General features: G+C 35.8%; 1 protein-coding gene across 4 annotated transcripts in view; it reads right to left on the reverse strand.

The window, feature by feature from the left end:
- Positions 1 to 25,900, reverse strand: part of RALGAPA1 (Ral GTPase activating protein catalytic subunit alpha 1) — a 143,036-nt gene that overhangs the window by 86,334 nt on the left and 30,802 nt on the right. For 3 of the 4 annotated variants that reach the window (XM_064460276.1, XM_064460275.1, XM_064460274.1), the window contains exons 10-17: positions 21,339 to 21,547; positions 20,740 to 20,979; positions 17,755 to 17,946; positions 17,134 to 17,271; positions 14,759 to 14,907; positions 13,356 to 13,485; positions 12,391 to 12,628; positions 9,939 to 10,100 (exon numbers count right to left, since the gene is read on the reverse strand). In XM_064460276.1, coding sequence (XP_064316346.1) covers positions 9,939 to 10,100; positions 12,391 to 12,628; positions 13,356 to 13,485; positions 14,759 to 14,907; positions 17,134 to 17,271; positions 17,755 to 17,946; positions 20,740 to 20,979; positions 21,339 to 21,547 — 1,458 coding nt within the window. Of the gene's footprint in view, positions 1 to 5,453; positions 5,595 to 9,938; positions 10,101 to 12,390; positions 12,629 to 13,355; positions 13,486 to 14,758; positions 14,908 to 17,133; positions 17,272 to 17,754; positions 17,947 to 20,739; positions 20,980 to 21,338; positions 21,548 to 25,900 lie in introns of all 4 variants that reach the window. The other variant, XM_064460272.1, reaches the window with a different exon arrangement.

The following is a 25,900-nucleotide window of genomic DNA, read 5'->3' on the forward strand; positions in this document are numbered from 1 at the left end:
AAAAAGCAAAACTAAATATTAAATGGAGGCTTACCTCCCCCTCTTCTTCCAGTTTTACACAAGGAAATGTGACATTTATGAAAATTTACAAATTAAGGACTCTGCTACTGAAAAACATCCTGCAGCCTCACAACAGTTAACATTAGAGTAAAACCACTTTTGTTTATGAAAATACCAGAACATTTCAATCACTGATTCCTTGTCTGCATTGAGACTGCTAATATGCTAGCATCAGTACAAATCACAGTTAACGGTAATGAAAGCTGCAGTTTCAACATGGATCACCTAGGAATTATACAGAAGTATCTTCAGCCCACCATCATCTACCAAAATAAAGAACCTTCACACTCCTCTTCAGATTTCCTGATATAAGAACACTACATACTATCAGAATCACCAGTGTAGTAAGTATCTCTTAGAGACAATACATCTAATTGCAAGAATTCCAGCCACCCCTTGCAGTCTTTTCATGGGATAGGCACTTCAACAATAAGGTAAAAACAGCTTTCTCAGTTTCCTGTTGGTCTCTTTTTGATAGAATCCCTTATTCCCCAGACTCATTTTTTACTACCTGCCACTTAAAAAGGTGCAGATGTGTTTTTAAAGTTAGCAATAAAGAGCTTAAATGAACACCAACAAGAGTTACTTGCCACAATAAACAGACTTACCTTGTTCTTCTATCTAGAGGAACTAGACAGATATCTTCAGGACTACAATGGTGATTTTACTTAAAATCAGGACAAAATTTAAGCCCATTTCCCTCCCCTAAATCTGATGTGTTACTGCCAAAATAAATACTTCAAATTATTATTTCATGGATCTCTATACCTATTTCAGTAACACTTCATAATGATAATCTGAAGTCACCTTAAAAACCTGGTTTAAAGTGCTCACACTTTTCTGAGAATGTTAGAGCTGGAGCTGAATTTTCTCATATTTTCCTTCTGAACAAAGCATACAAACGGGAAGAATGAGATAACCTCTGTTCTTAGCTAAATGTATGTGTTGGAAGAAGATGAAAAGTGGTATTTTCATGTTCAATTTTTCAGAGAAGTTAAATTTTGAAAATTAAAGTTCAGCCTGATACAAAGTTTAGTGAACTGTAAAGAAGCTACTAGACAGGAAATAGGTCTATATTGGAAAAAAAAAGCAGACATCCATGCTATTTCAGAAAATAAACATGAACTGAAAATCATCGTATACAGCACAATTTAATATCCCTTTCCTCTCTCTTCACCTTTGATAAGCAACAAATTTCTCATCATCGTTCAACTTATTACTAACTATATGAATTAACAGTCTCTGGAATGAATGGTGTCTCTCTCTACTTGGAACGGCCGTTTCAAATCCTCTGCTGACTTAAGCAAAGATTAACACAGGTTATGCTTATATAGTCTCAAAGCTATTTCTTACAACTGCAAAGAAAGGACCATATGATTCAGTCAAAAATATGTATGATGTTATATACGAGATTAATACCTGTAACTACGATATACCAATCTCATCTTGAGCCCTCAATATGCATCTTTCATACCTTTTATAAACTCAAGCTTATCTAAAGCAGCAGCCTCAGCATTGCATACTGTGCATGCACGCAGTGATCATGATTTTCTAGGATGTTAAAAATTACTGGATGGAGAACTCCAAATGCATGCCAAGCAGCTCCACACATTGAAATAAATTCAGCTAGATTTATTTCAATGTTGATCCAGTATTAATTTTAGGTGGCTACGTATGCACAACTAGCACATACAAGTACACAAACGTTTTCAAACAAACGTGTAGTGCTTGTGCCAATATAGATTTCTTTTTTTGCAGAACAGAGGAGGAAATGAAGGAAATGAAAAAAATATACTGTTATTGCAACATCAGCACTGAAAATACAATGTTTAAAAACCCTTCACAACCAGGGCTCACCCTTGCAGAGAGGTATACAGTCAAATTGGGACACCATCAGTTTCTAAGGAGTTTTCACTAACTACATCGCCATTGTGCACCAGAAGGCTGTGTATCTGACATACTGCAAATACTTAGAAGAAGCACTGGCCCTGTTCCTAATATATTACAGTGAGGAAGGGATTGCAATTGGTAATTCTAGCCAATCTCACCCGATCACAACTTTCCTGAAAGTCACCTCTCCTTTTTCTGCTAGAAGACAGAAATAAAAGATATTTTTTCAGCATCAAGTGGGAGAATGATATGCTAAAATACAAACTCATGGAGACACACATTATGGCAAGACAGCATGAGTGCAAGCAGAAGATTCCCATATAACATTGGGACAGGATTATATTTCATCATGGACAGTTAGCTCAGAAAGTGGATAAAAATAACACGTTTTGCTTCTCAACTTTCATTTCGATTCTTCTGTAAGAACGCATTCTGTGAGCTTCTGGGACTAAAGAATAATTACAGCCATACTGACATTACAATTATGATTTCTTTATATCTCATCTTAATGATTACTTACTGATTAGGGAGCAAGGTTGTAAGGCATAATATACATCTCCCTTTCATGTTAATACTTCTTTTGATTCTTATAGTCCCAGTGCATAAGTAAAAATCTCCCACCTGCAATTCATTAGACTGCCAATGTGGATTACTGCTTCCATGAATCTTGCCTATACCTCACCAACACTTTTTTTCACAAGCAGTGTTGTACTTGAAAATCCTGAATAGGAGCAGAAATGAATCATTAGTTTTTGCTAGCTCTCCTGTAAATGTGTAAGACTGGATTTCCTATGATTCTAACAGGTTAAAAGAAAAGTTCTTTTTAGAAATATTGCAGATTTGCAACAATTGAGCTATACCAAATCACTTTACTAACTAAACATCTTAAAGCATTAATCTCCACCACCACTTTCTGGATCCTATTTGAAAAGTTGCAAATATTCTGCACACGGAAATACAGCATAACTTCGAAACTACATGAAAGAATTACAATCTTAGGAAAAGCATCCTCGATGATGCTAGATGACAATGTCAATATTGAACTTTTGCAATAAATTTTGTTAACCGACTGACTGATCTTCAAGCAGAAACATGATGTCTCAATAAATAACAAATTACAGTGGGGTGTTCTGCCTTCCTCTTGAAAACTAATATACTGTACTGTACATAAGGTAAAGGTTTTGGCATAAATGCTTTCTTTTGGACTACCTGTCAAGATTCACCAGTGTTCAGTAAGTCAATCTTTCAATGAGGAGTTTCATAGCTAAAAAGGAGCTGAAAACTACTTCAGGAAACTTAAAATTAGGGCATCCAATTCTTTTGGAATCACCTGAAATATCCTCTCCTTTGAGTTGTGTTGGGTCTGAAAGTCAGTTTGGATTACAGGGATATTCATATAATCATGAAATAAGAGGAAGGGCTGTCACAGCAAGCTAAACATAGTTCATTACCTGAAGCACACTTACGATAGAAACAATTTGATTACTTCTCAAATCCCATGCTGTACATCTGGACACAGAAGGCTTTCAGAAAAGAATATATTTACTGCTAGAAGAAAAGGCAAGGAAAATTATAAAGCTCCATGTTTAAAAAAAAAAAAGGAATGGAAAGAGAGCAATGAAAAATTGCAGAAAATTAAAAGAGCAAAGTGCACTCTGCTCTGGTGGATAGTTTTTCCTTTACTCTGCTACTTCACCATCAACACCCTAATGGCTTGCTTTTTCTTCACTAGAGCTTTTTAGTTTTCTGGCAATGTTCAAGACTCTTGGGCACATCATGAAGCTGTTTCAACACCCACCTGTTGGAGGAAACACCAAAACCAGGAGGTGCCTAGGACTTCTTCCATATTAGAAGTGCAAAGGTCTGTAAAATTATTTCACTTTTAAGAATAACACCGTTTGTGCAGTTTTTGTGTTGGATGAGTATCAACAGAAAGGATAATAGCAAGAGAGCCATCAGGTTTGAGACACAATAGAAGAAAGATGCAAGCCAGGACTTTTCAGAAACATGGATTACAAAATTGACTGCGAAAGTGCTTTCGCCTTCTTCAAGACCGGATAATTAAGTTTCAGTGACTATATGACAAAATAGTAGTTCACTGTGAAAGCTCATTCCCTTCTGCAGGTGCTCTTGAGTTCTTAATTAAGAATTGACTACTTCCAACAATGTTATGACCAGGTAAATCTATTTCCTAATAGGTTGTTCATGTACCGTTCCTATAATAACCCTATCTTCTTAGTTCTAATAATTTATACCTTTGAAGAGATATCCTTTGCACTTATTTGCATTCAAATAGCTTATAATCTTCCGTTGTGAAAGTCTGGTATCTCTAGAGTGGGTTCCTTGAACTTTCCTGATTCTCCATTTATGTTTTTGGATTGACGTCTAAGGCACCATGTTTCTGCTTCACAACAAGACGACTTAATTTTGGACACACATCAAAATACAATTATGAAAATATAGTTCTTGATACTTCTTGGGTAACAAAGGCAAGCACAAGAGACAGAGAAGAAAAAAGAAAGAACATAACTCCCATTAAAAACTGACTGCTGTTAAGTCTTTATATTTGTACACAGTTTTGACTGTACATATTGTCCTCCCACTGTGCTTTCTTTTTTTTTTCACTCATTAGACAAAGGCATAATATGATCGTCAGCCTTAAATGCTACTAATTTACACCTATATAACAGCTGGAGCACTGGAAATAAAGAAAACAAACCCAAAATATTTTCTGTAAACTTTCATGCATGCATTTTTAAAATCTGTGCTAATTCTAATTGCTGAAGCTATTTGTTCAAAGAAAATTATCCAAAGAAAGCTCGTGTCAAACTTCTAGCCAGCTGTTCTGCTGGACCAAACATAATGTTGAGGGACACTACAACTCTGTAAAAAATGGATCATTTGGAAAACAACACCAAAACACAAGACTTCATAATTCCAAACAGTATAGATTTTGCTATCTTTTTATAAATGAATGAAAACCAGGCATACTGTAAAGCATATTATATGATACCGTACACTTCAGGCATTCTTTTTTCATGGGAGCTAAAGTGTATCATTATCACGGTTGTCCACACAGCATCTATGACACCGCGTTTAAAAGTTTAAGTAGAAAGATGTAAATGGCAAGTCAAAATAAAATTATGTTCTTCCTTTTCCTCCCTCACTCATTGCAAATAACAACTTTAGAATAGCTGTACTCTCTGGTAGACAGATGCTATACTACTGCTTACCTATAAATTGAGAAAGCAAGAGATTTCTCTAATTTTTATTTTTATGGTAGTAAACATTGGCACAGCACTAACTTCCAACAGTTCCAGAATGAATTGCAAAATAGCATGGTACTTTACATAACTCAAATTATTCATTCTTAATCTCTTCCCCTCTCCCCCCATCCCCCAAGTATTTTTACTTTGAAGAATTTAATGTTTTAGCAGAATTTGAAAGCAGAAGGTTTAAAAAAGTGATAAAGGGGGTGCAGAAATTAGCAGAGGTGGCACTACCTGAAAGCTCATCAGAAAGGGGAGTGAGAACAATATCAGGCAAGAAGGGTTTGGAAGTATGGATCAGAACAGGAGCACTTTTAGCACTGCGTATATAGGCCGATGGCAGAGCACATTCACCAATGGATCGGCTTCTCATGGCTTTAAAAAGGAAAAGAAAGAAGTGGGGAAGGAAAAAAGAAGAGTGACTATAATGAAAGGCTTGTGTCACAGAAAAAGCAGCAACAGAGAAAACAAAGATAAAAAGGAAGAAAATCCAAAAATTAAAACATTTCAGCACGGCAGATATTGGCAGAGCTGTAAGAAAGAAAAAAATCAGTGGACACATAAGACATTTTGAGTTTTTAACTTTTATGTAAAGCAGCAACAATGCCTTTATTATGACGATTACAGAGACTTTGCATTTAAAAAAAAATCAAGAAACTAATTAATACTTTTTTTCCCGTTGCATCAGGGGTTGAAAAATCAAAGTTAAAGCCACTCCACAAGCACTCAGAAATTGATTATTTTTTTTTAAACAGAAAAAGCAACTTAAACTACATTTGCATTTTTCTAGTTTCTTTGGTTTACTCCTGAAAAAGTAACTCTGAACTTTACACATACCCATACTCTCGAATTCAAGATTCTCCGAAAGTTTCAAAACCATAAGGAGAAAATGACCACATTAAAAATGAAGTGACTGGAGTGAAATGGTTTGACAACAAAAAGCATTAAACTGTGTCTTATCTGTAGGGTCTGGCTTTTAATCGATACTGGGTAAATCTTGCTAAACTGATCCTAATTCACCTTTTCATATCTCATCTCCTGCCAACAGCCCTATAGAATAGAAAACTTACATAAGAATTGTGGCACCAGGATCAAGGTTATAATTAATCTTTATGACATTTGTTTTCCTTTGTCAAAGCAAGACAGAGCAAGAATGGATACTGCATTCAATCTCAAAGTACACTTGAAGTTCTTCAAAAAGTAATACACATTGTTTCAAGCAGCTTCCTTTTCAAACTGTTGCAAATTTGGTAATCTGTTTTAAAATAGTTGCTCATAAACTTCTTTTATGGAAACTTTGGTGTATCTTACATAAATATTGTCAATTCAATATTTCACCAGTCTTTAAACTTTTCTATATATATTTTCAAAGCAACATAGAATCTTGACTTAGAATCTTAGTGCTCCTGATCTGTATGGGAATCAGAAGTACATGAATGGAGTGCAGTGAAAGTTGAGCACATCACACTTCTAAATCAGGTAAAGAATTGTCCCTGCCAGCAACATGCAGATAACCTGGGTAGGTCAATGTACATAGAGCAGAGAACACACTTGACAAATGTAGGACAACTTAAGCGGGGTTTTATCATGGTTTGAAAAAACAATTCAGAAAAACATACATTTTAAGAAGCCATTCTCTATTAAACTTAGTTTATAAGACACAAACCAATCTTTAAAAAAAAGGCAATTATGTGTAAGGCTTTAAAATCTCTTTGTTTAAGAGACAAAATTCAGGATACAGTGATAGTTAGATGCATTACACTGATCATCGTACATCTTAAAGTGAATATAGGCAAGAGAAAAAATAACAAGCTACACGGTAGCTTGTTCTACAATGGTTCTACAATTCTAAATAAACCAAGCTTTTGAGACTGGATACTGTGTTGTTGTCAAATCTTAACACAAAGTGTCCTTTGTAATTTGGCTGGATCTTTTCCACCATATTACACTGATACTAGCAAGGGGGGGTGGCGGGGAATGGGCACAACTTGTTTACAGTTTGGAAGGTGGAAAATTTACAGAAACTTTTGAAGGAATATTTGCAGTGTATTAACTGAAATTAACTTTGAGATGTTGTAAAAGGAAAATGTGACATCAGTGAATTATTATTTAAATAAGATGTGTCACATTCAGTTAAGTAGTTAAGTAGAGGCAGACTTAATACCAGAATGTGGACTAGATACTTAACAGTTTATAACCTTCCACTGTTGTTTATAGACAAAAGCAGAACAATAGATTAGTAAATTCCTTCCAATCTGATATTTTTATAGGACTAGAATCTTCCGACTATGCCACAAATTCTGTGTCTAGCCCTATAGATTTTTCAACCCATATGCATTTCATGTTTAAAGGCCCTCTTCCAAAAATTACTTTACATAAGTTCAGGCTAAAAATGTACACACTGCATATCAAAAAAGCTGTGATTTTTATTTGGGTAACACACACACACACACAAATTCAGTGCAGCAATAGATGTGTGCTGGCATGAGGATGGCTCAAAAAATAGAGGTGTACAGATGTACACAAAATGTGTACAACATAAAACAGATGAAAAAGAAACCCCAGCTTTTTCTTACCATAAAATATTCAACATGCACATCCCCCCTACTCAGATATAAAGAGTGTGTTACTCACAATCAAAGGAAATATACTATATATCAGATATCATGCAACATATCTGAGGTCTGACTCAATTCCAGACTTAGCTTGTGGAGCTAATGTTAAACTGAAGGAGATGATCTGACCAGCAAAATACTCTATAGAAAATTTTACTTATTGTGACTATAAACCAGGTTTTTTATTATGTGACCCTGTGTTAACTGGCACAGATTCAGAAGCATCCGAAAACTGTCTGAGCAGACCTGAGAGACAATAACAAACAACTGTTTGCAGACAGTTAAGAGATATGCTTTTGTAACATATTCTTCATTAACATTTTAAAAAACTGAAGAGTTTGGGATTCCACCTCTGGCAACTCTTTCTGGGCTTTTCGTCTTTTAAAACCTTCCTACTAATGTTGTGATGCTTGTCCACAGATGGCATTCTACAATATGACTAGAGCTGAAATTTTAACTGGTTACAGTAATACAAACTTAGCTTATTAATATCAAATATGTAAGATAATTGGAGGAAAGGAACAAAACCATGGAAGCTAAAGTACAGTGAAACTAAAATCAGATTAGTTTCCTGCTAACCAGGTCAATATATAGCTTGATTAGGATAAATTTCAGTCATTTTAGGACTAACATCATATAAATAGCCATCTTTCAAATAGCAGCAAAACAAAGCCATTAATAAATTGACCAAACAACATAACCTTCTGACAGAATATCTGAAATATTAACAATTTGGGAAGGAGAAATTTTAACATGAGCTTTACCTTGTTAAGACAATTAAGATTTAAAACAAAAACACAACAACATTTTATCATTGACTATCTACAGAGAAGCAGAAATTACATTTAAAGTATCTGTGATCCATAAGGAAAACTTAGTCAAACTAGGTGCTGTCAGCATGAGATACAGGAAACACCATGTAGCATTTGAATGCGTGAAAAAGACAAGAAATTTTGGAGTAGTGACTTCATTTTCTCACGTGTCTGTACTGCTTATAGAACAATTAACTTTCCCACACTAACAAAAGCCTTATGAGAAAACAAATTTTTAAAATTGACAACTTTGAAGAATATTCGAATAAGAACTTTGGCTAAATAACCTCTGTGACTTAAAAAAATAATTGCAAATATTTTTGGAAAGAGAAAGAAAACGTTAATTTCTAGGAAGATAACAGAATTATATATTTAATTGCCAATATGCCTCCCTGGTTTCTAAAATCTTGTCAGAATGTACCTGCTTCCAGGAAGTATCAGTGAAGCAACAACACACAATGACCGAAGCCACTATTACGACAGAAGTAGTAAAAAAACCAGGAAGTTATATTCTTTAAGAGGTTCTTCTTTTAAATAAAAAAGTAAAAGCAGCTTATTTTCCTTCACATAAGGGATAGCACTGAGATCATCAAGATGAGACAGCAAAGAAATTTGTAATCCAGTTCATGTTAAGATATTCTAAACAAAATCATACGAACGTAAGTCTTCTTTTGAGCAATCCACCTAAAGCGCTGTTTAGCATCACTCATTTCTAACACAGGAAGGAGTACCTGCAAGTAACGAAGCTGAGAAATAGATGACTTCAGAAATGGAGAATTGCACACGTATGTGCCAACCTTTCATTAAGGTGAGATTCAGGGTATAGTAAAAGACAACACTTTTTATAAACTATGCAGATATATACATATTTCTCACGCTTTTTGTTTTCACAGTTCAAAACCACTCAACCTATTTTGTGCACAGTTTATGAAAACACACACTTAAAAAGCCTTCTATTACCCACCTATCCATACCGTTGCTCAAACCATTCTGGGTTTTTTCTCTTTCATATATATATAACAGTATTATTTTTCCAATCTAGCTTAAGCATGTGATGAAACTCACTAAAAATGAGTACATCAACTGCATTACTTTCATTTGCAGTAACCGTAATGCTAGTAACCACAAGCTGTTCAGGTACCCTAAAGCAGATAAGGCTGCAAAATTTACCCATATAACATTATTAGAGTATACTTTCATGGAAAGAAGTCAGCCACATTGCTACAAAAGCCAGTTATTAATTCCTTACCCTTTCTCAGATGTCACTTATATCAGCTTTTAGAGGTACGTACCAACTGTTTTCTGCCGTACTATGCTTCTTGCCTTTTCTGTTCCTGGAGAGCCAGTAGTTGTAGCACTGCGTTGTCTCATTGGTGCTTGCCCAGGCTGATCACGGCTCCATCCTCTAGAAAAGGACTTATCAACGGAAGATTTTGGAAATTCATGCCCAACTCCTGCAAAAATAGAATTGCAAATCTATTAATTTCTATTCTGATTTCCAGATATTTGTAATTGTGCTTTTTCAGAGAGTTTTAAAGTTGGATAGAATAAATTATGTTATCAAAAAACAAGCTTGATTTTAAAAGCTAAACAGCTCATTACTTTTTTTTAAATATATAAACCCACTCGGCCAGCATTAACACTGATAGGGATACTCAAACTTTTTCAGAAGTGTTGGTGCTGTTAAACTATTATGATTTTCTTTTCTGACCAATCAAGTGCAAAACCATAAGAAAATTGGGTTTACAAAGGTTGTAGCCTGATAAAAATGTTTAACTGTAGAAACTTTTCCTTTACTCTTCCCTATTAGACAAGACACACAAAATCATACATTATAGACCGTTAATGTTGTGGGGGCTTTTCCAAATAATTTTGTGACATTTGAGGGACATGAAATAAAGATGATAAAATACTTTAATACCAAATACAAACACAAAAAAAATGGGATGATGGGCTCTGAGAACAAGGCTCTTCGGAAATTCACAAAAAAATACTATACTAAGATTAAGAAAAGATGGAACAAATTCAGATTTGACATTTATATTGAAGTAAATAAAGCTCATATGAGGAGCTATAAAAAACAACTCTATGTAAAAAAAAGAGTGATCTAAAGAATATTTGCAATGCATTTCTTTGTCCACATTGAACTCATCCAAAATTACACTTGGTAAACAATTACAGTCATTAAAAGGGCATCATCTTGGAAAGTAACCCTTAGTATAACATGTTTGTTATTACTAGCAAATGAACAGGGCCAAAGAAATCCGGCAAAATTTGTACATTATTTAGTACTTCCAAAGCTGGAGTTAACTCTGTAACTCACATTTAACAATGGAGGCTTTCTCTGGACACTGTTACTGAAGACTAACATAAACTCTTCTCATGTGGCTCTGTATGGGTTATACAGATGATTCAAAATGGTTTTTAAGCCTATATTCAAATAACTATAAACATTCTTGCCTTGTATCAGACTACTATTTTTTTTTTAAAACTGTCTTTTGCAAGAAAAGAAGAAAGCTGAATAGCATAGCAAAACAAAAATGCATGGTCTGGAACAACCTCTCAGGGTCAGCTACAGAGAAATGTATTTTTGTCCAGTTGTCACACACCAGAAGAACAAAACGAAAGTGTGGATAATGCTCTTCCCCAAGACGAGAAATTTGGAAGTGTGTGAAATGCTTTTAACAGAAAACAGCCTACAGGAACATTCTCTTTAAGAGCAGGAAATGTACATCCACACAGATTACTTCTCACCTTAGGAATCTGTAGGAAGTACATTCCCTCAGGTTTGACTGGAGAACCACATCAGTTAAAACACAGAGAGATTAAAAAGTAGTCTAAAAATTACACTTTTTTTTCCTTCTTTATTACTCACCCGAAATATAATCCTGCATCTCACTATTAGACCTCAAAGCACTTTTTAAAGGAGAACAGTCTCATTATCCATGTTTTACAGAAGTGGAAACAAAGAAGTGATTGCTTATGGTCACATGCAGAAAGTATCTGATCTAGGGAGAGAATCCAGGTTTTGCAACTCACAATCCAGCTCTCCATCAAGGAGGACAGACTTCCTGTCCCTTAACAATTCCAGAACCGTACCATTATAAGCAGGTATCCACCTATTGGGTCCTACAGAGTATTACCTGCATTGTTTAGAAATCAGTTTAAAAACCAGTACCATTCATACGGACTATTAAAAGTATCCTTTCTCAGAAATAGTCCAACAAGGTCGCTTTGACAAAATTTGTCTTCACCATGGCTTAGTGGTGAATTAGAACCCAAACAAAACTATGTTCATCTTACATTTCACCTTTAAACAACATTCATTGGATTTCAGGATCAATATTCCAATTGTGCTTGCAATAGCCACTTGCCAGCTAGCTGATTTTTACCAGACATGTAATTTTTGTTACTTTCTAGAAGTTATAATTGGGACTCAACTATTTAATTGCTTTGATAAAAGGAGAAAGGCGTAACTCAGTAGAGTGTAACACTTTAGGTTAAATCCAACACACCTTTAAGAACTACATTCCATATGTGCCTGGCTATTTGCAGGACTGGACCTTTATGTGGAGATTTTGTGGTAGTTCTAAAAAGCAGCCTTATCTTAATTAAACTGGGTTATTTCAGGTGATAGAGATGCCTAATTAGGTGTACTAAAAATGCTAGACCAAAATTCTGCTGCGACCAACCTCTCATTACCTCAGCTTAAATTCAAATGACGTGTATACAGTGTTGTCTTACCTTTGCCTTTGTGTTTTTTCTGCTTCTGCTCACTTAATTTATCCAATGGCAAGTCACTGAGGTCCAGGCTATACAAGTTTCTAGCTAACACTTTTGTTAGTGTTTCCATTGTCAGCGACCACTCAGTGGCCAGCTCTTCCCAATATGTCAGCGATGACATTACAGACAGCAAGTCATCCCAAAGTTCTCGAGAGATGTACACATTTAGATTCGCTTTGATCCAAGCTACTATAAGAGTCTAAAAGAATAAAATGAAAAAAGTTGAGTTCTGAACATAAGATGACAACATTCAAATGTTACTGCTTAAAAAGAAGCTTCCAACTGCCACAGAAATTTCTGTGTCGTCCTGACATTCTTTTCCTCACCAGTACACACAGACTTTTCATGAATTATCAAGTGTTATGTTAACATAACATATCTTTGGTATCTTACAAGTGTTGCCAAAGAGTTTTGTAATACTGTTCTCAATTAGTTATCATCACATTCATATCTTGTGTATCCTTTTTTTGTCCTACTAAAGAATCTAGAGACTTTACAGATCCTACTACAGAGAAGCCACTACAATAGCACTCTGCAGCTATACACTTTGAAACGATCTGCTAGAGCTTACTGTAAGGAATTAAAAAAATCAGTTGATTAGGCATGGATGGCACAGGAGATTTTGTACTGACTTGAGCTAATTTTGCAATGGAAGTAGACAAAAACTGCACACATTGCCGGTTATCCCAACTCAACTAAAGGATGGGAATTTTTAAATTTCACAATACTCCAAAAACAATTGTCAAACCATTAAATATAGGACAGAAAGTAACAAATGTATCCAGTTCTTTAACCCACACCATTCACATTATCTGGGTAACATGATCAATGATTTAAGATGAAAGATCAGCCAAGAGTGGTTTTTGCATCTAATCTCTTGGTCAAAATTAAGCTGAATTAATTAAAGTGAATTTATGTTTAATTGCCTGGAAAAGGGGTCCTGCAAGTCTTCCTGCTAAAGTGGAGTTTTTTCTTCCTTGATACTGCAAGAAAGTTTGGGGTGGTATTTTCAGCACAGATTCAGTAACCCTGAGCAGCACAAGTAGCATCTGTTCCCTGCAAAACAATATTAAACTTGGAGTTATTTTGTTATACTTATGTATATACCAGGATACTTTTAAAGATAACGACTGAGCTTGATTTGCTCAAACACATTCCGAATAGGACATACTGATTACAAACAGCCTAACTTGGTTCTTGCAAAAGAAATTACTCCAACCTTCTTTTCACACTTAAGAGTGAGGAACCCCTGTCGCCATCTAACATTTGTCAGGTTATTCATGTACTATCACCTTCAATGGCCTGAAATTACAGGCAAAGTTTTAATTATATTTCCAAACTGAGGGTTTTTTTGGTTTGGGGTCTTTTTTTTTTTGTACCAATGACAGGTTTTGGCAATGTTACATTATCATTAACATACTTCATCACTTATTTTGTGTGGCACAATCTTTGCCATCACAGTCTTGAGTCACTTCTTTACAGCAATATGAAACTGAGGAAGAAAGTACTAATCTGCTGGAATATGTTTTCTACTATTACTCCCAAATTTCCCAGTGGTTAGCCTTGAACTGAAGTCCTTATTTCCTCTCAAGAAGAGACAAGCTTGATATGACATGTAACGCCAGCTCTACTTACCCAGAGTTCAGGAAATACTAGTGACAGATTGAATGCAAGTCAAGTGAAAATGGAGTAAACCAGCCATTTGAAATCCCCTTGCTACTGCTTCCTTCCAATGAAGAACAGTGGCAGTATACTACCTCATTAGAGATAGCTATTTAAAGGAGACGGGGAAATAATATAAATGAATTTGAAAGTGGGTCCCTTGTACCTGCTAGGCACCTTAAGAACTGGAAAGGAATAAAACAGTTAAACAGTCACATATTCCTGCACACAATTAGAGATCAAGAGCAACCCACATCTGATTATAATAGTTATCCATGCTTATCTGAGGACTTTTTATATATATTTTAAATAGGCCGTGAAGCTTCATATATGTTTTCATATTTAGCACTTTGACACATGAGCAAAACACCCTGGAAAAAAAGTCATCAGTAGCTCATTAATAGTAGTCCATATATCCTAGTTTACTACTTTTTCCACTGAGGGCTAAGCTGCCTCAAACTAACTAGGTGCTTACTACTAGCTTTAACAGAGCAGATAACCTCTTCCCCTGTGGTAAGTTGTCTGTGCCATATTAAAGTCCCTGTATTTTCTGATTTAGAAAAACTGGTTCACATAGTCAATACCACTCTAATGCATTTACTAATAAGTAAATTTTCATATTTATCTTGTGAATTAATAATCTAAGATAAAAGCATTAGCATTTTACCATGTCTTCTTGTCCATAGTCACTTGGACTACCATGTGGCGGTAGATATTAAGAATGCGTTTACACATATCAGTGTGTTCATCCAGCAGAGCTTTAATTTCATTTGCAGGTTCAAGAAAGAATATATTTGAAGAATTTATTATAAAAACCTGTAAATAGAAAAGAGTAGATGTTATGAGCTTCAAGCACTTTGATGTTTTCAGAAGTTCAGTTGACAGTAACCAGAAAGAGAAAATATATGATTAACAGAAGAGGCTTCATATGCATTCACAGAAGTTTATCCTTAAATATAAGTTAGCTTGATGTGATGATAAAGCAACAATAAGACTGATTTTTCCCCATTTTTTTGTACAAAACATTTGTATATTTTTGCTGTCATAGACAGATGTTACAACAAACTACCCAATACTATTATTTTAACATGATGGACAAAAATGTCCCAGTGAAGAAGTCCACTGCACATAAGTTCTACCTGTAAGTCAGCAACTGATTAGTATAATGCATGCTAAACTACTTGAAATAGTCCTGGTACACAGTGGGTGCTTCAGCATGACAAGGGATGTATTATGTTCTGGGAAACGAAAGCATTCATGCCACTGATCAGTAAGGCTTACCAAAAGTAAGAAACAGGATACCTTCTCCAAAGCGGTTGACTGCAGTGGACAGTGAATTAGGGCTTTCGGAATGAAAATGGTGAAAACAAAGTAGGCAAGGATACTGTTGGAGTTACAGGAGCTACTACTGAAGTGTTTAGATTTTTATGTAAGTTTAGGAAGTATTTGAATCATGGTGAGCCCTAGATTTCCAATTAATTTATATTTGTCTTAATCCACATGTACAGGAAATCATTGGTTTTACGGTTGTAATTTCCCTCTACTGAGAGCTTTGGATTTTAATAATTAAAAACTATTAGTATGCAGCTTTACATTTACTAGCCTCAACTAACGAACCTACCCTACTCTAAGTGCCTAGAAATAAGTCTATGCAAGAATTAAATGGGAAGAAAATTCATCACAGAAGTATTGGATTCTTCATTCACAGAAAAAGTCAAACATGTTTCTAAGTCAGGAAACCTCTCAAATTCAGACATGATACTGGGTTAGAATTATGTCTTGACTCTGTCTTGGGCTAAAAAAGATACTTGCTGGTGAAACAAACCTTTATCTAAAAAACTTCAACTTGAAGAACCTCCTAGTCATTCTTAGATGTGTAAACCTTAGTAATACATTGCAAAGAGATAAAGATACTTCACTGTTTCTTTTCTCAGAAACACGTCATAATCTAAATAGTCTCTGTAGGCAAAGATTATGAAGCTTAAATTATTGTAACGTATTTGAATTTAAAAGTGATCTCAGTTACAAAGTTTATTTCTATATATAACAGTGTACAGCACAATAGGAAGTCCTATTCAGGAAATAATTTATGCTGTGGTAAAAATATTGAGTTCTAATTAGCATATTAACATGGTCACCGATGGCAAAAGTGCATATGGTGGAGTGGCAAATGCACATCTATTTTATTTTGTTTAGAATCGATCTTCTACTGGATAAAAGAATATTACCGAGGCTAAAGTCATATACACACCTATGTGTATGTATGTGCATGCACATACACATAAAACACATTTTATACAACCTTAAAAGCATTTCAAAGACCCTCAAATTATACACGCTTGATTTTCTACATCCTCAACTTTGGTAAAGCATTTTCCTGAACATTTGAAATTAACACAATTTCTACTCTGCCAAATTTCATAGAAGCAGTTACAAAACTTCTGTTAGGAAAATTCTGCAACTCTCCTATTCCTTAAGGATATCACTGAAGTACAGAATTGCCATGTCTAATCAAATTTTTCAAATGCTTATGTACTCATCCAATCTGTAATTCAGATGAAGATGAGAAAACATCCCTGTACACCTTATTATTCAGATTAGGAAAACAGCAGTTTCCGATGTTTTGTGGATGGTGACTAATAGCTTAAAACAAAAAAAGCTTCTAAGCATTCTCATTAAACACTTAGAGTAATTTGACGATGTGGCATTCAAGTGAGAATTATTTTTTCTGTGATACAATGCAGAGCAGAACGCATGTGCTGATGCAAAATTAAAATCTTTTTTTCTTTTACACTGTTATCCAACACTTGTGTACATATTGTCCTACTTCAGGTCAATAAAGATATAGTGAACCACTGTCATTATTGTAACATTATTTATGATCATACTTTTAAAATCTAGAATAAATTTTAAAATTCAGAGACGCTTTGAAGAAGCATGGGTTACCCTTGCAGAAGTGTTGCACTATATTCCACTCTTTATGTGCCGATAACAAGAGCTTTATTATTAGGATGGAAATTAGATATCAAGCCTATTTCATACCTGCAATACTGACTGCACTCCAGCTCGTACATTTTGCTCTTCAGTATCAATTTCAGACAATTTATGCAAAGTGTCTTCGTAACAGCCATTTCTTGCCCAGTTTGAATTTCTAACATGACTGGAGTTTATCCCTTTTTCCTGAAAAAAAATTTTTTTCTTAAAATCCCATAGATTTGTAGACAGGAATTTTGGGTTTATATTAAAGGAAAAAGGATAGAATAGATATTAAATAATAAACAATAGTAGACAGATACATCTTAAAAGACACAACTATATTTTAAGAAGTTTGTAACAATTAAAGTATCTGTATGAAATAACTACCATTTTCCTCATTATTTTATTTGTATATAGTTTTTACACAGCTGAAGGTTGGTACACTGTATAATCCACGTCTTGAGAACCGTTCATAAAACTATATGAAATTTTAAATCTAACTAACTACATTAAAATCCACAGATAGATCAAATTGGTAGCCTATTCATTCACTGTTTAATTATCATTGCTTCTCCCCAACAGATGCTCTGACATCAAATTAAACCAAATAAAATCTGTCAAGGAGGCCAATTCTCTGTCTCCTAGCGCATCCAAAAGATGCACAAATATTAACCAACTATATTTTACCTCTTCTCTTTCTTTTGCTTTCTCTGTTGAATTGTGGTCATCATGACTTTCATCACAATCTACAATTATGCACTGCATTATTTCTTCAGGTTCTTTCATAAATAAAGGCTTGTCTTCTTGCTGAATCCATTCCTGATACACCTTTACCACTTTCCTCATGGCAGCTGCTTCACATATTGGCAACAGAAATGCCTGTGAGTAGAATAAGAAACAAACAAAAGTCCAGTTAGAAAACTTGAAATCAAGTTGGGTTCTATAATGTACAGGTTATAAGGGATGCCGGGGGCGGTGTGTGGAAATACAGCCACTGTAGGAACATAAATAAATAAATTGCTCCTGAACCTAAATGTTTGCTCATTTTCTTTACCTTTAAACTAAAAACATGAAAGAAATGTTTTAACAAGAAAACTTGTCAAGAAAGTACTTTGAGAATTTAACTGCAAAAGAGAGAGGTATGAGAATCCATACAGGCATATCTACTCAACACTTTGCCTGCTGAAATTAAGGCAAAACGAATGAGCAGAAGTTTCTATTACACCACCTTCGATTCAGAGGACTTGGAAGAGTGGAATTACAGAATCACAGAATCCCAGGTTGGAAGGGACCTCAGGGATCATCTAGTCCAACCTTTCTAGGAAGAACACAGTCTAAACAAGATGGCCCAGCACCCTGTCCAGCCGAATCTTAAAGGTGTCCAACATGGCCGAGTCAACCACTTCCCTGGGGAGATTATTCCAATGGTTGACTGTCCTTAACATGAAAAATTTTGCTCTGGTGTCCAATTGGAATCTCCCCAAAAGCAACTTGTGTCCATTCCCCCTTGTCCTCTCCATGGGACTCCTTGTAAAAAGGGAGTCTCCATCTTCTTTGTAGCTGCCCCTTAAGAACTGGTACATGGTGATGAGATCCCCTCTAAGCCTCCTTTTCTCAAGGCTGAACAAACCCAGCTCTCCCAGCCTATCCTCGTATGGCAGCTTCCCAGTCCTTTGATCATCTTGGTGGCCCTTCTCTGGACCCCTTCCAGCCTGTCCACATCCTTTTTGTATAGCGGGGACCAGAACTGTACACAGTGCTCCAGGTGTGGCCTGACAACCGCTGAGTAGAGCGGGATGATGACTTCTTTATCTCTTTAACTTTAACTTTAACTGAGTTAAATCAGTTCTAAATGACTAACAAAAATTCAAGTGACATACATTACTGGTAGCCATGTATCTTATTTTTAGCTAAATGAGATTTTACAAAACAGTATCCTTAAATGACTCCCTGAAAAGACTTCAGAAACAGTAATGTTTCAAAAAAATGTGTATTTGAGTCAGTGTGATGGCTGATTAGTGCCCTCTTCAGGAGGTTTTCTGTATCTGCTGTGCTGTAATGACCAGTCACACATCAGAAACTTTTAACATTAGTCAGGTTCTAACTAACTATAAATACATTTACCAAAGACCATTATGTTCTAACTGTATTTAAAAAAAGAACAGACAATCTACATAAACACACAGTTTTATAGAGTCCGTGGTGTGAATGCTGGAAACTCATTGCCCATGCCTTTAAGGAGCGCCCACTTGACACAAGCGGTATGTTGTCTCCCTGGAAATGGACATTTCATAATAGTATCACACTAGAAAGAAATCTGCTGTGTATTACAGACTTCAACTGTCAAGTTCATCAGTCACACACTATCACTCATCAAGTCTAACAGTCTTCTGCAAGCCCATACCCATTTTTTGTAACCTGGAGTCTAAAATTCATACAACCTTTTTTCTACAATCTTTCCACCATTCAGTACAACTGAAACCTCCTTCTGACTACAATAACGAAACCCTAATGTTTTAGAAACATTACAAACAGCTGGCATATTAGAAATGGACTTACATTGAAAACTTATAGCTAAACAATGACTTAAATGAGATATCATAACCACATGAAAAAATCTAAATAATCTACATAACTCATAGAGTGCCTTGTGTAAAGAATGAAGAAATTGCCTGTGCTGTCCCTTTCACTGCGGGGCAGTTTCTAAATTGACCATCAATAATTTAGACCCTACATTTGATATCTCAGACTCTGTAAACCCTTGAGCAGCAGCTGAATTTGGGTAATACTGTTATCTCATTCAGTAATGTGTCCAAGCTCTTACAACACATTGGATGCAGATAAGCTTCTGACATTTATTTGCCTCATTCAAAAATAGCCACTTCATCCAGATATACCAGAGTTTGAAGATGTTTTGTTTTCTGCTGTTTAAAGCAATTCGTGTCATGCATTTCAGTTGAAACACAGTATATTTTTCTTTACTATAATTCAGAAAAATCACTTCGTCTTTTGATCTATAGAATGGGACATGAAGAAAGTCTATCTTGTTCTATTCTCCCACATTGAACTCAAAGTTATATAATTTCACATTATAAATACTTCATATTCTGGCATATGTTCTCAGCTTAAATTTGTTTAATAGTTTCCAGTTGAGAAACACTATTTTGAGTATGCTCAGCTAACATTTCTGGTTGCATTGAAGTCAGAAGCAGAAGCTGTTACCTTCTATAGCCATCTGTCCCACTCTTCTGACAAACTCCATCAACGTAAGGACATTCAATTGCTCCTACAACAGCTCTTAAACAGCTGCAGACTCCCACAGGAGGCTTATTTTAATATGCTTGCTTGTGAGCTCTAGTAGCTACAGGGTTGATGTATGAAAATACCAAACATTCCTGTCTATGGGGAACTGTAAAGTCCAAGTTAAATGCTGTTGAACTGGTTATTAAAGAAATAAAATTAGTAAAATCAGGAACCGGGGATATTCTATACAGAAAACATTTTAGAATTACAACTTTTCAATTCTTAAACCTTAAAGGCAAGATGACAGAAGAAAAAACTGTACATTTATACAATGCCTGCTTAGCAAATGGTTTTGAAAAAAAACCATGACATAATGATAATTTACAATATAATAATCAAGATTCTTGCATTCTAAAGAGGGTTCTTTACCTGTCGAAAAATCTCAGTTAGAAAATTAACATTGCTTCTTTTAGAAGAAAAGACTTTCCGGACAATTTCAATATCGGTTAAATGCTCTTCATCAATACTGCAGAGGCTGGAAGAACTTGGTTCTCTCTCTGTTAAAGTACTTGTATTAGAATGAGATTGTTCTGGCTCTGCATTTCTATCCTGCTTATCAGTACTGTCATTTTTGCTGTCCTCCCTTGAAGCCATGCTAGCAGCTGCTCTCTGAAACAAAAATTAAAGAATATCTCATAGCTCATTTTTAGTAAAACAATTGAAGAGTACAATTTAAGTTATATAAAAGTATAGTTTAAAACAGTCCAAATAATTCAGGAAAAAAAACCAGACAGGATGCACTGCATTTCAAGGCTTTTTATGTCTATTTGATTAAAAACAAAATAACAGAATTTAGGGGGGGAAGCACAGCAAGTCCTTCTAAAGTGATTTCATATGTAGAAAATTTGCTTTAAAATTCCTTTCTTTAATTCTTCATCAGTTATAATTATTGGAGGAGTGCACTCTCCTGATACAACAATTAAGACACAAACATGAAAACAAACACTTTTTTGTGTATTTGGTTTTACCTGAATATTCTTTGGCACATTTTCACCTTCCATCCCAGGAATATGAGGTCCTGTATGAGGTTTTGGCTCAAGCCAGAAAGACACCAACCATCGAATGACAATAACACGAGCCTTAATAAAAGGTTCCTTTGTGCAATATATTGCCTCATTGGTTTCTGCATCTTTCTTAACCATTACATAGTGTGGCTTTGGTCTCATTTGTGGTATATCTGTAAGGAAACAAAACATCTTAAAAAATACGTGCAGAGAGAAAGCTCTCTATAAGAAAAATCCTAAAACCATAACCAATACACATGAAGTTCAAGAGCTGCTATTTTTTCATATTCACTGCCGCACAACTCATCCCAAGATGTGCCAAAATGGACATGATAGAGAAAATTTCAGGATGGGACTATAAGACACCAAAAGACTGTAATTTTCTCCTAGAGAGAGACAATATTGTTGGTCCAACAGACAGTAACTTGTTTCTGCTATGCAAAACTGTTAATTTTTTTATCTGAAAGTGATTTCTATAGCCTGACATCTTGCTTGCATTTTTTTTCTAAACAAGTAAACATTTCTCTTCATTGTTTTCAGCTTTTTTTAAAGCTACATGCTATGCTCAACATTTAAAGATAAACTTCAGCAAACTCACTACAGACTCTACGAAGGCACTTGAAGTAGCGAAACAACTGGTAACTAGGCTAGAATATGGCCTATACAAGAAAAATATTTTCATACAGAATTAACATAGTCAATTTTTTAAAAATTTAAGAAGTGTTTGTAGTTAAGTTACAATTGAGCAAAAATTTATGTAACCCATACTGTTTTACAGCCTTTTAAGAGTCCTATATGTCACTTGTCCCCTATTACCAAACTTACTGGGAAAAGCAGGTGCAGGTCAGATGTAAGGGATCACATTTCCTAATGCATCCCTAGAATGATCTCTATGTTAGTCTGCAACAGTCCACAACAAAGCAATATAATTAGCGAGAAGGGTCATCTGTTCTTTACCGATATAGATCCCAACATGTAGTCACGGTTAAAATGGGACAGCTTTAATTCCAAACTGTATTCTAATAGCAGCTGCAATAAACACGGACTTTTCTGGCCCTGAAGTAAGTGAAAGATGAAAAGAACAGAAAGAAAGCCACAGAAGTTCGCAGTTTCATCTAATGCCGTATCTGCACAAGCTAATTTTGCTGGGCTTTGCTGCCAAAGCAAGGGCATGTGCATCTTCCTATGACTTAGCTGAAAGATGTGGCAATGGCTTCTGTACTAGCCTGCAGGGAATGTAATGAAGAACGCCCAGCGGCATGGCAACTGGCAGGAACTGTTGTTATTTGGGGTCTATAACCTACAACTCCATTTTCTCCATCCCATGTTCTACACAATGGTTCAGAACTGTTTAGCTCTTCTGGTTCTCCACTGTGCTAGCAACAAAGATGTTGAGTGTGTCATCAGCATTCCTGAATCTCTTCAGAAAAAAAGTATCAGACCTTAATAACTCAAATGTGGATGGAATTGACATGTGGCAAAAATGTTACAAAGACTGGGGGGGACAGAATAGGGACAGACGGACAGCCAGTTTTCAAGTTGTGCATAATGCACATTTCTCCAGGCACAAATATCAACAGCCCAGTACAACTCCAGCAATGTATCAGCCAACTCAACACTGCAAAACGTAATTTCTGGGTTTCACAACCCACGACAGGGTGTAGAAGAGTTCTGAAATACCAATCACCAATCTGAGGCAGCTACCAAACTCTCCGGTGTGAAAGGCATTTCTCTGGGAGTGGTATCCAAACTCTATTCCTAGTTCTAGAAGGGCAAGTATGAGATCTCCTCTGGTACAAAAAGTAGATGAAAATTTTTCTGAGAACTGATTATGACATGTTCTGTCAGAACACACCCTGCTGCTGGTGTTTCAGTATCATGACTGTCATCTGGTGACAGCACAGACACACACAGACACAAAACCACCAAAGAAACCAACAAAAACCAAAAAGGAGGTGGCATGGAAAATGACAGTCCTATCCAGATATGGAGTGACAGATTGGACAGAGATGGTATTTCAGCACTGCCTCAACTCTTCTATACCTCGTGGTACATGAGTAACAGATATGTTCCATGGCTTTACAGGCCTGAAGGCAGTTCAAAAGATACTAATGGTAGGAGTCAAAGAAGATGCAAAGTAGCCATGCTGAAGAATATAAAGTTATTCCCTGACTATATCTTCCTAATGGAAGCTTAAGAGATGTTTTAAGGGATCCAGCATAACTTCTGTCAGGTTAGGGTATCATAATCCAGGAGAAACAAATCTGGATAGCAGCAAAGAAATTATCAGCTACTATCTAGGCAATTAACTTATGACAGGCATATATACTCTTAGGCATTTGAAGTGAATACAGCCTACCTGCCAGACTGCTGTAAAGGTTTCCTTGTTAACGTTACAAATACACAACACAACATCCAGCACCAGCACTGAGGATATCCAAGCTGGTATTTCTCAGTGCCATTTCAACAGCCACATAACAAAAGTGGTGATAAACTCATCATGATGCTGCTAAACTGAGGAATGTCTCCAGAAGAGACTTTCAAGTTACATCCACTATTTTTAATGGAAGCATTATTTTTAGAGGAAAAAACCCACGACTCTTGCATACCATGTACCTAAGTAACAAATGCACAGAATACTTTTTTAAAAGCTTACAAAAAGTTTATTTACTACAAATAAAAAACAGTACATTGTTTTCATTCTATGGAAAGCAACTAAAAATTAATGTATCTTAAACAGAAGCATGTATAACAGGACAATCAGCAAAAAAAAGGAAGCAAATGCGTGGTAGTGCAGTATTTAAAGGTGTAAAAATCAGTTTTCTCTCATATCTATTGGCATCCAGCAGGGCACAAAGGCTGCGCTACTGGCAATATTTTCAAAAGGACATGACATCCAGAAGACAGAGTAAACATGTCTTTGCAGCACACTGTCTCCTTCTGTAGTTTCATTATATCCTCTCAGAACATCCTCTCTCTATCCCCTCTCAACTATATTGTGTGCTGCTTCTCAAATGTATTCTGCTTCAGTCATTTTCACATTTCTGTCCTCTGTCTTGGAAGTAGGTATCAAGGCTCCAGATGAGGACACTGACGTAAAACCAAAGCAAAACAGAAGCTTATTAGATTGACTCAAAATAGCACAAGAGGAAATATTCCCTTCCCCCAACTTTCCATTTTTCCTTTCTGTTTTGGACTTTTCCCACCCCCCACCCTTCTCCCTCCGGGAACTTGATGCAAGCTGGTGCCAAAAAGGGCAGGAAGCTGTAGGTGGTGGAAGACATACACAGGGTAGAAAATTAAAAAGCTAGAAAAAACACAGTTATAACAGTGGACACTTGTAGTTTTGACTACACTTACTTTTTAAGGCAATAAAAGGTTCAGAAGGAATGAAGAACTGCAGAGAGCTGCAGGACAGCCCACTTTATTGTTTCCCTATAAATGAAGGAGCCCATCTAAATGGCTTGGAAACAGAACATTACTATGATGAAAGAAACAATGGCCCTGGAATCTGACTGTCATATCTGTAGGTCTTACTAAACAGTTTTTAAAGACTATCTTACAGAATCTAAACAGATGTTAAAATGCATTCAAAATAAAAAAACAAACACCAATCTCATGGGCTCTTCTAAGCCTGTATTGCTCTTCTATGTCTGTAATACTCAAGCCAGAATTTGGAGTAGGTGCAATACCAGCTTCTTGTAACTGGAATGCTTTGTGCTTGTTACTGTAACCAATATACTTATCTGAAAATCTGCCTTAACAGAAAGAAACAAAAAAAATCTCAATCCAATATACTATCTCTCCAGTAAGCCCTGTAGCAATGCTTGCTTACTAAAACTACTGTTTTGATTTATACCTCATGACTTCTCCTAAACTAAACATTAGACCAGTAGCATAAGAACAGTGTTTAGGAGCAGGCTCAGTGCCCAAGCTTGCCCTGTTTTCTGCCTAAATACTGTCATTTTTGCTCAGAACAAGCATGTTTTCAAATAGGGTGGGAAGATGCATGCCAGAGAACTTCTTAGAGGAGGAAAGACTATTCTACTTACCACTGTTTCTATTGCTTTTGTTACTATATTCTTCCCAAAATCCTCATCATTGTTGCTGACTTTGCGCAGTTTAAAGCACTGACAGTAGTTTTGGAGATCTGTGTCCATTTCTTCTTGTTCCTCACTGTCCTCTTCTTTGCTAAGGCTTTGGAAGTTTCTTATTCATGGTTCACAGAAAAAGAGAGGACTACAATAAGACTTCCATGGAAGATTCAATCAAGATCTTCATAGAAAGAGAAAAATATAGTATCCACATCCTTGTTTGAGGAGGTCAAGCAGCAGTAGGTTTGCTTTCTCAGCATTGCTTACCAATCCTCCTGTAGCTGTTTTATCACTGAAACTCTTCAGTGTCTTCACACAATTCTTGTTCTACTGTTGCTTATTGGATGGATTTATACTATTTCTTCTCCCCTAGATGAGAGGGTCCACTGTTTGTCTTTCCCAGGAGAACATGGTTTTGAAACATCCATGTCT

The sequence above is a fragment of the Phalacrocorax carbo genome, chromosome 9 (assembly GCF_963921805.1).
Source record: "Phalacrocorax carbo chromosome 9, bPhaCar2.1, whole genome shotgun sequence".
NCBI lineage: Eukaryota > Metazoa > Chordata > Aves > Suliformes > Phalacrocoracidae > Phalacrocorax > Phalacrocorax carbo.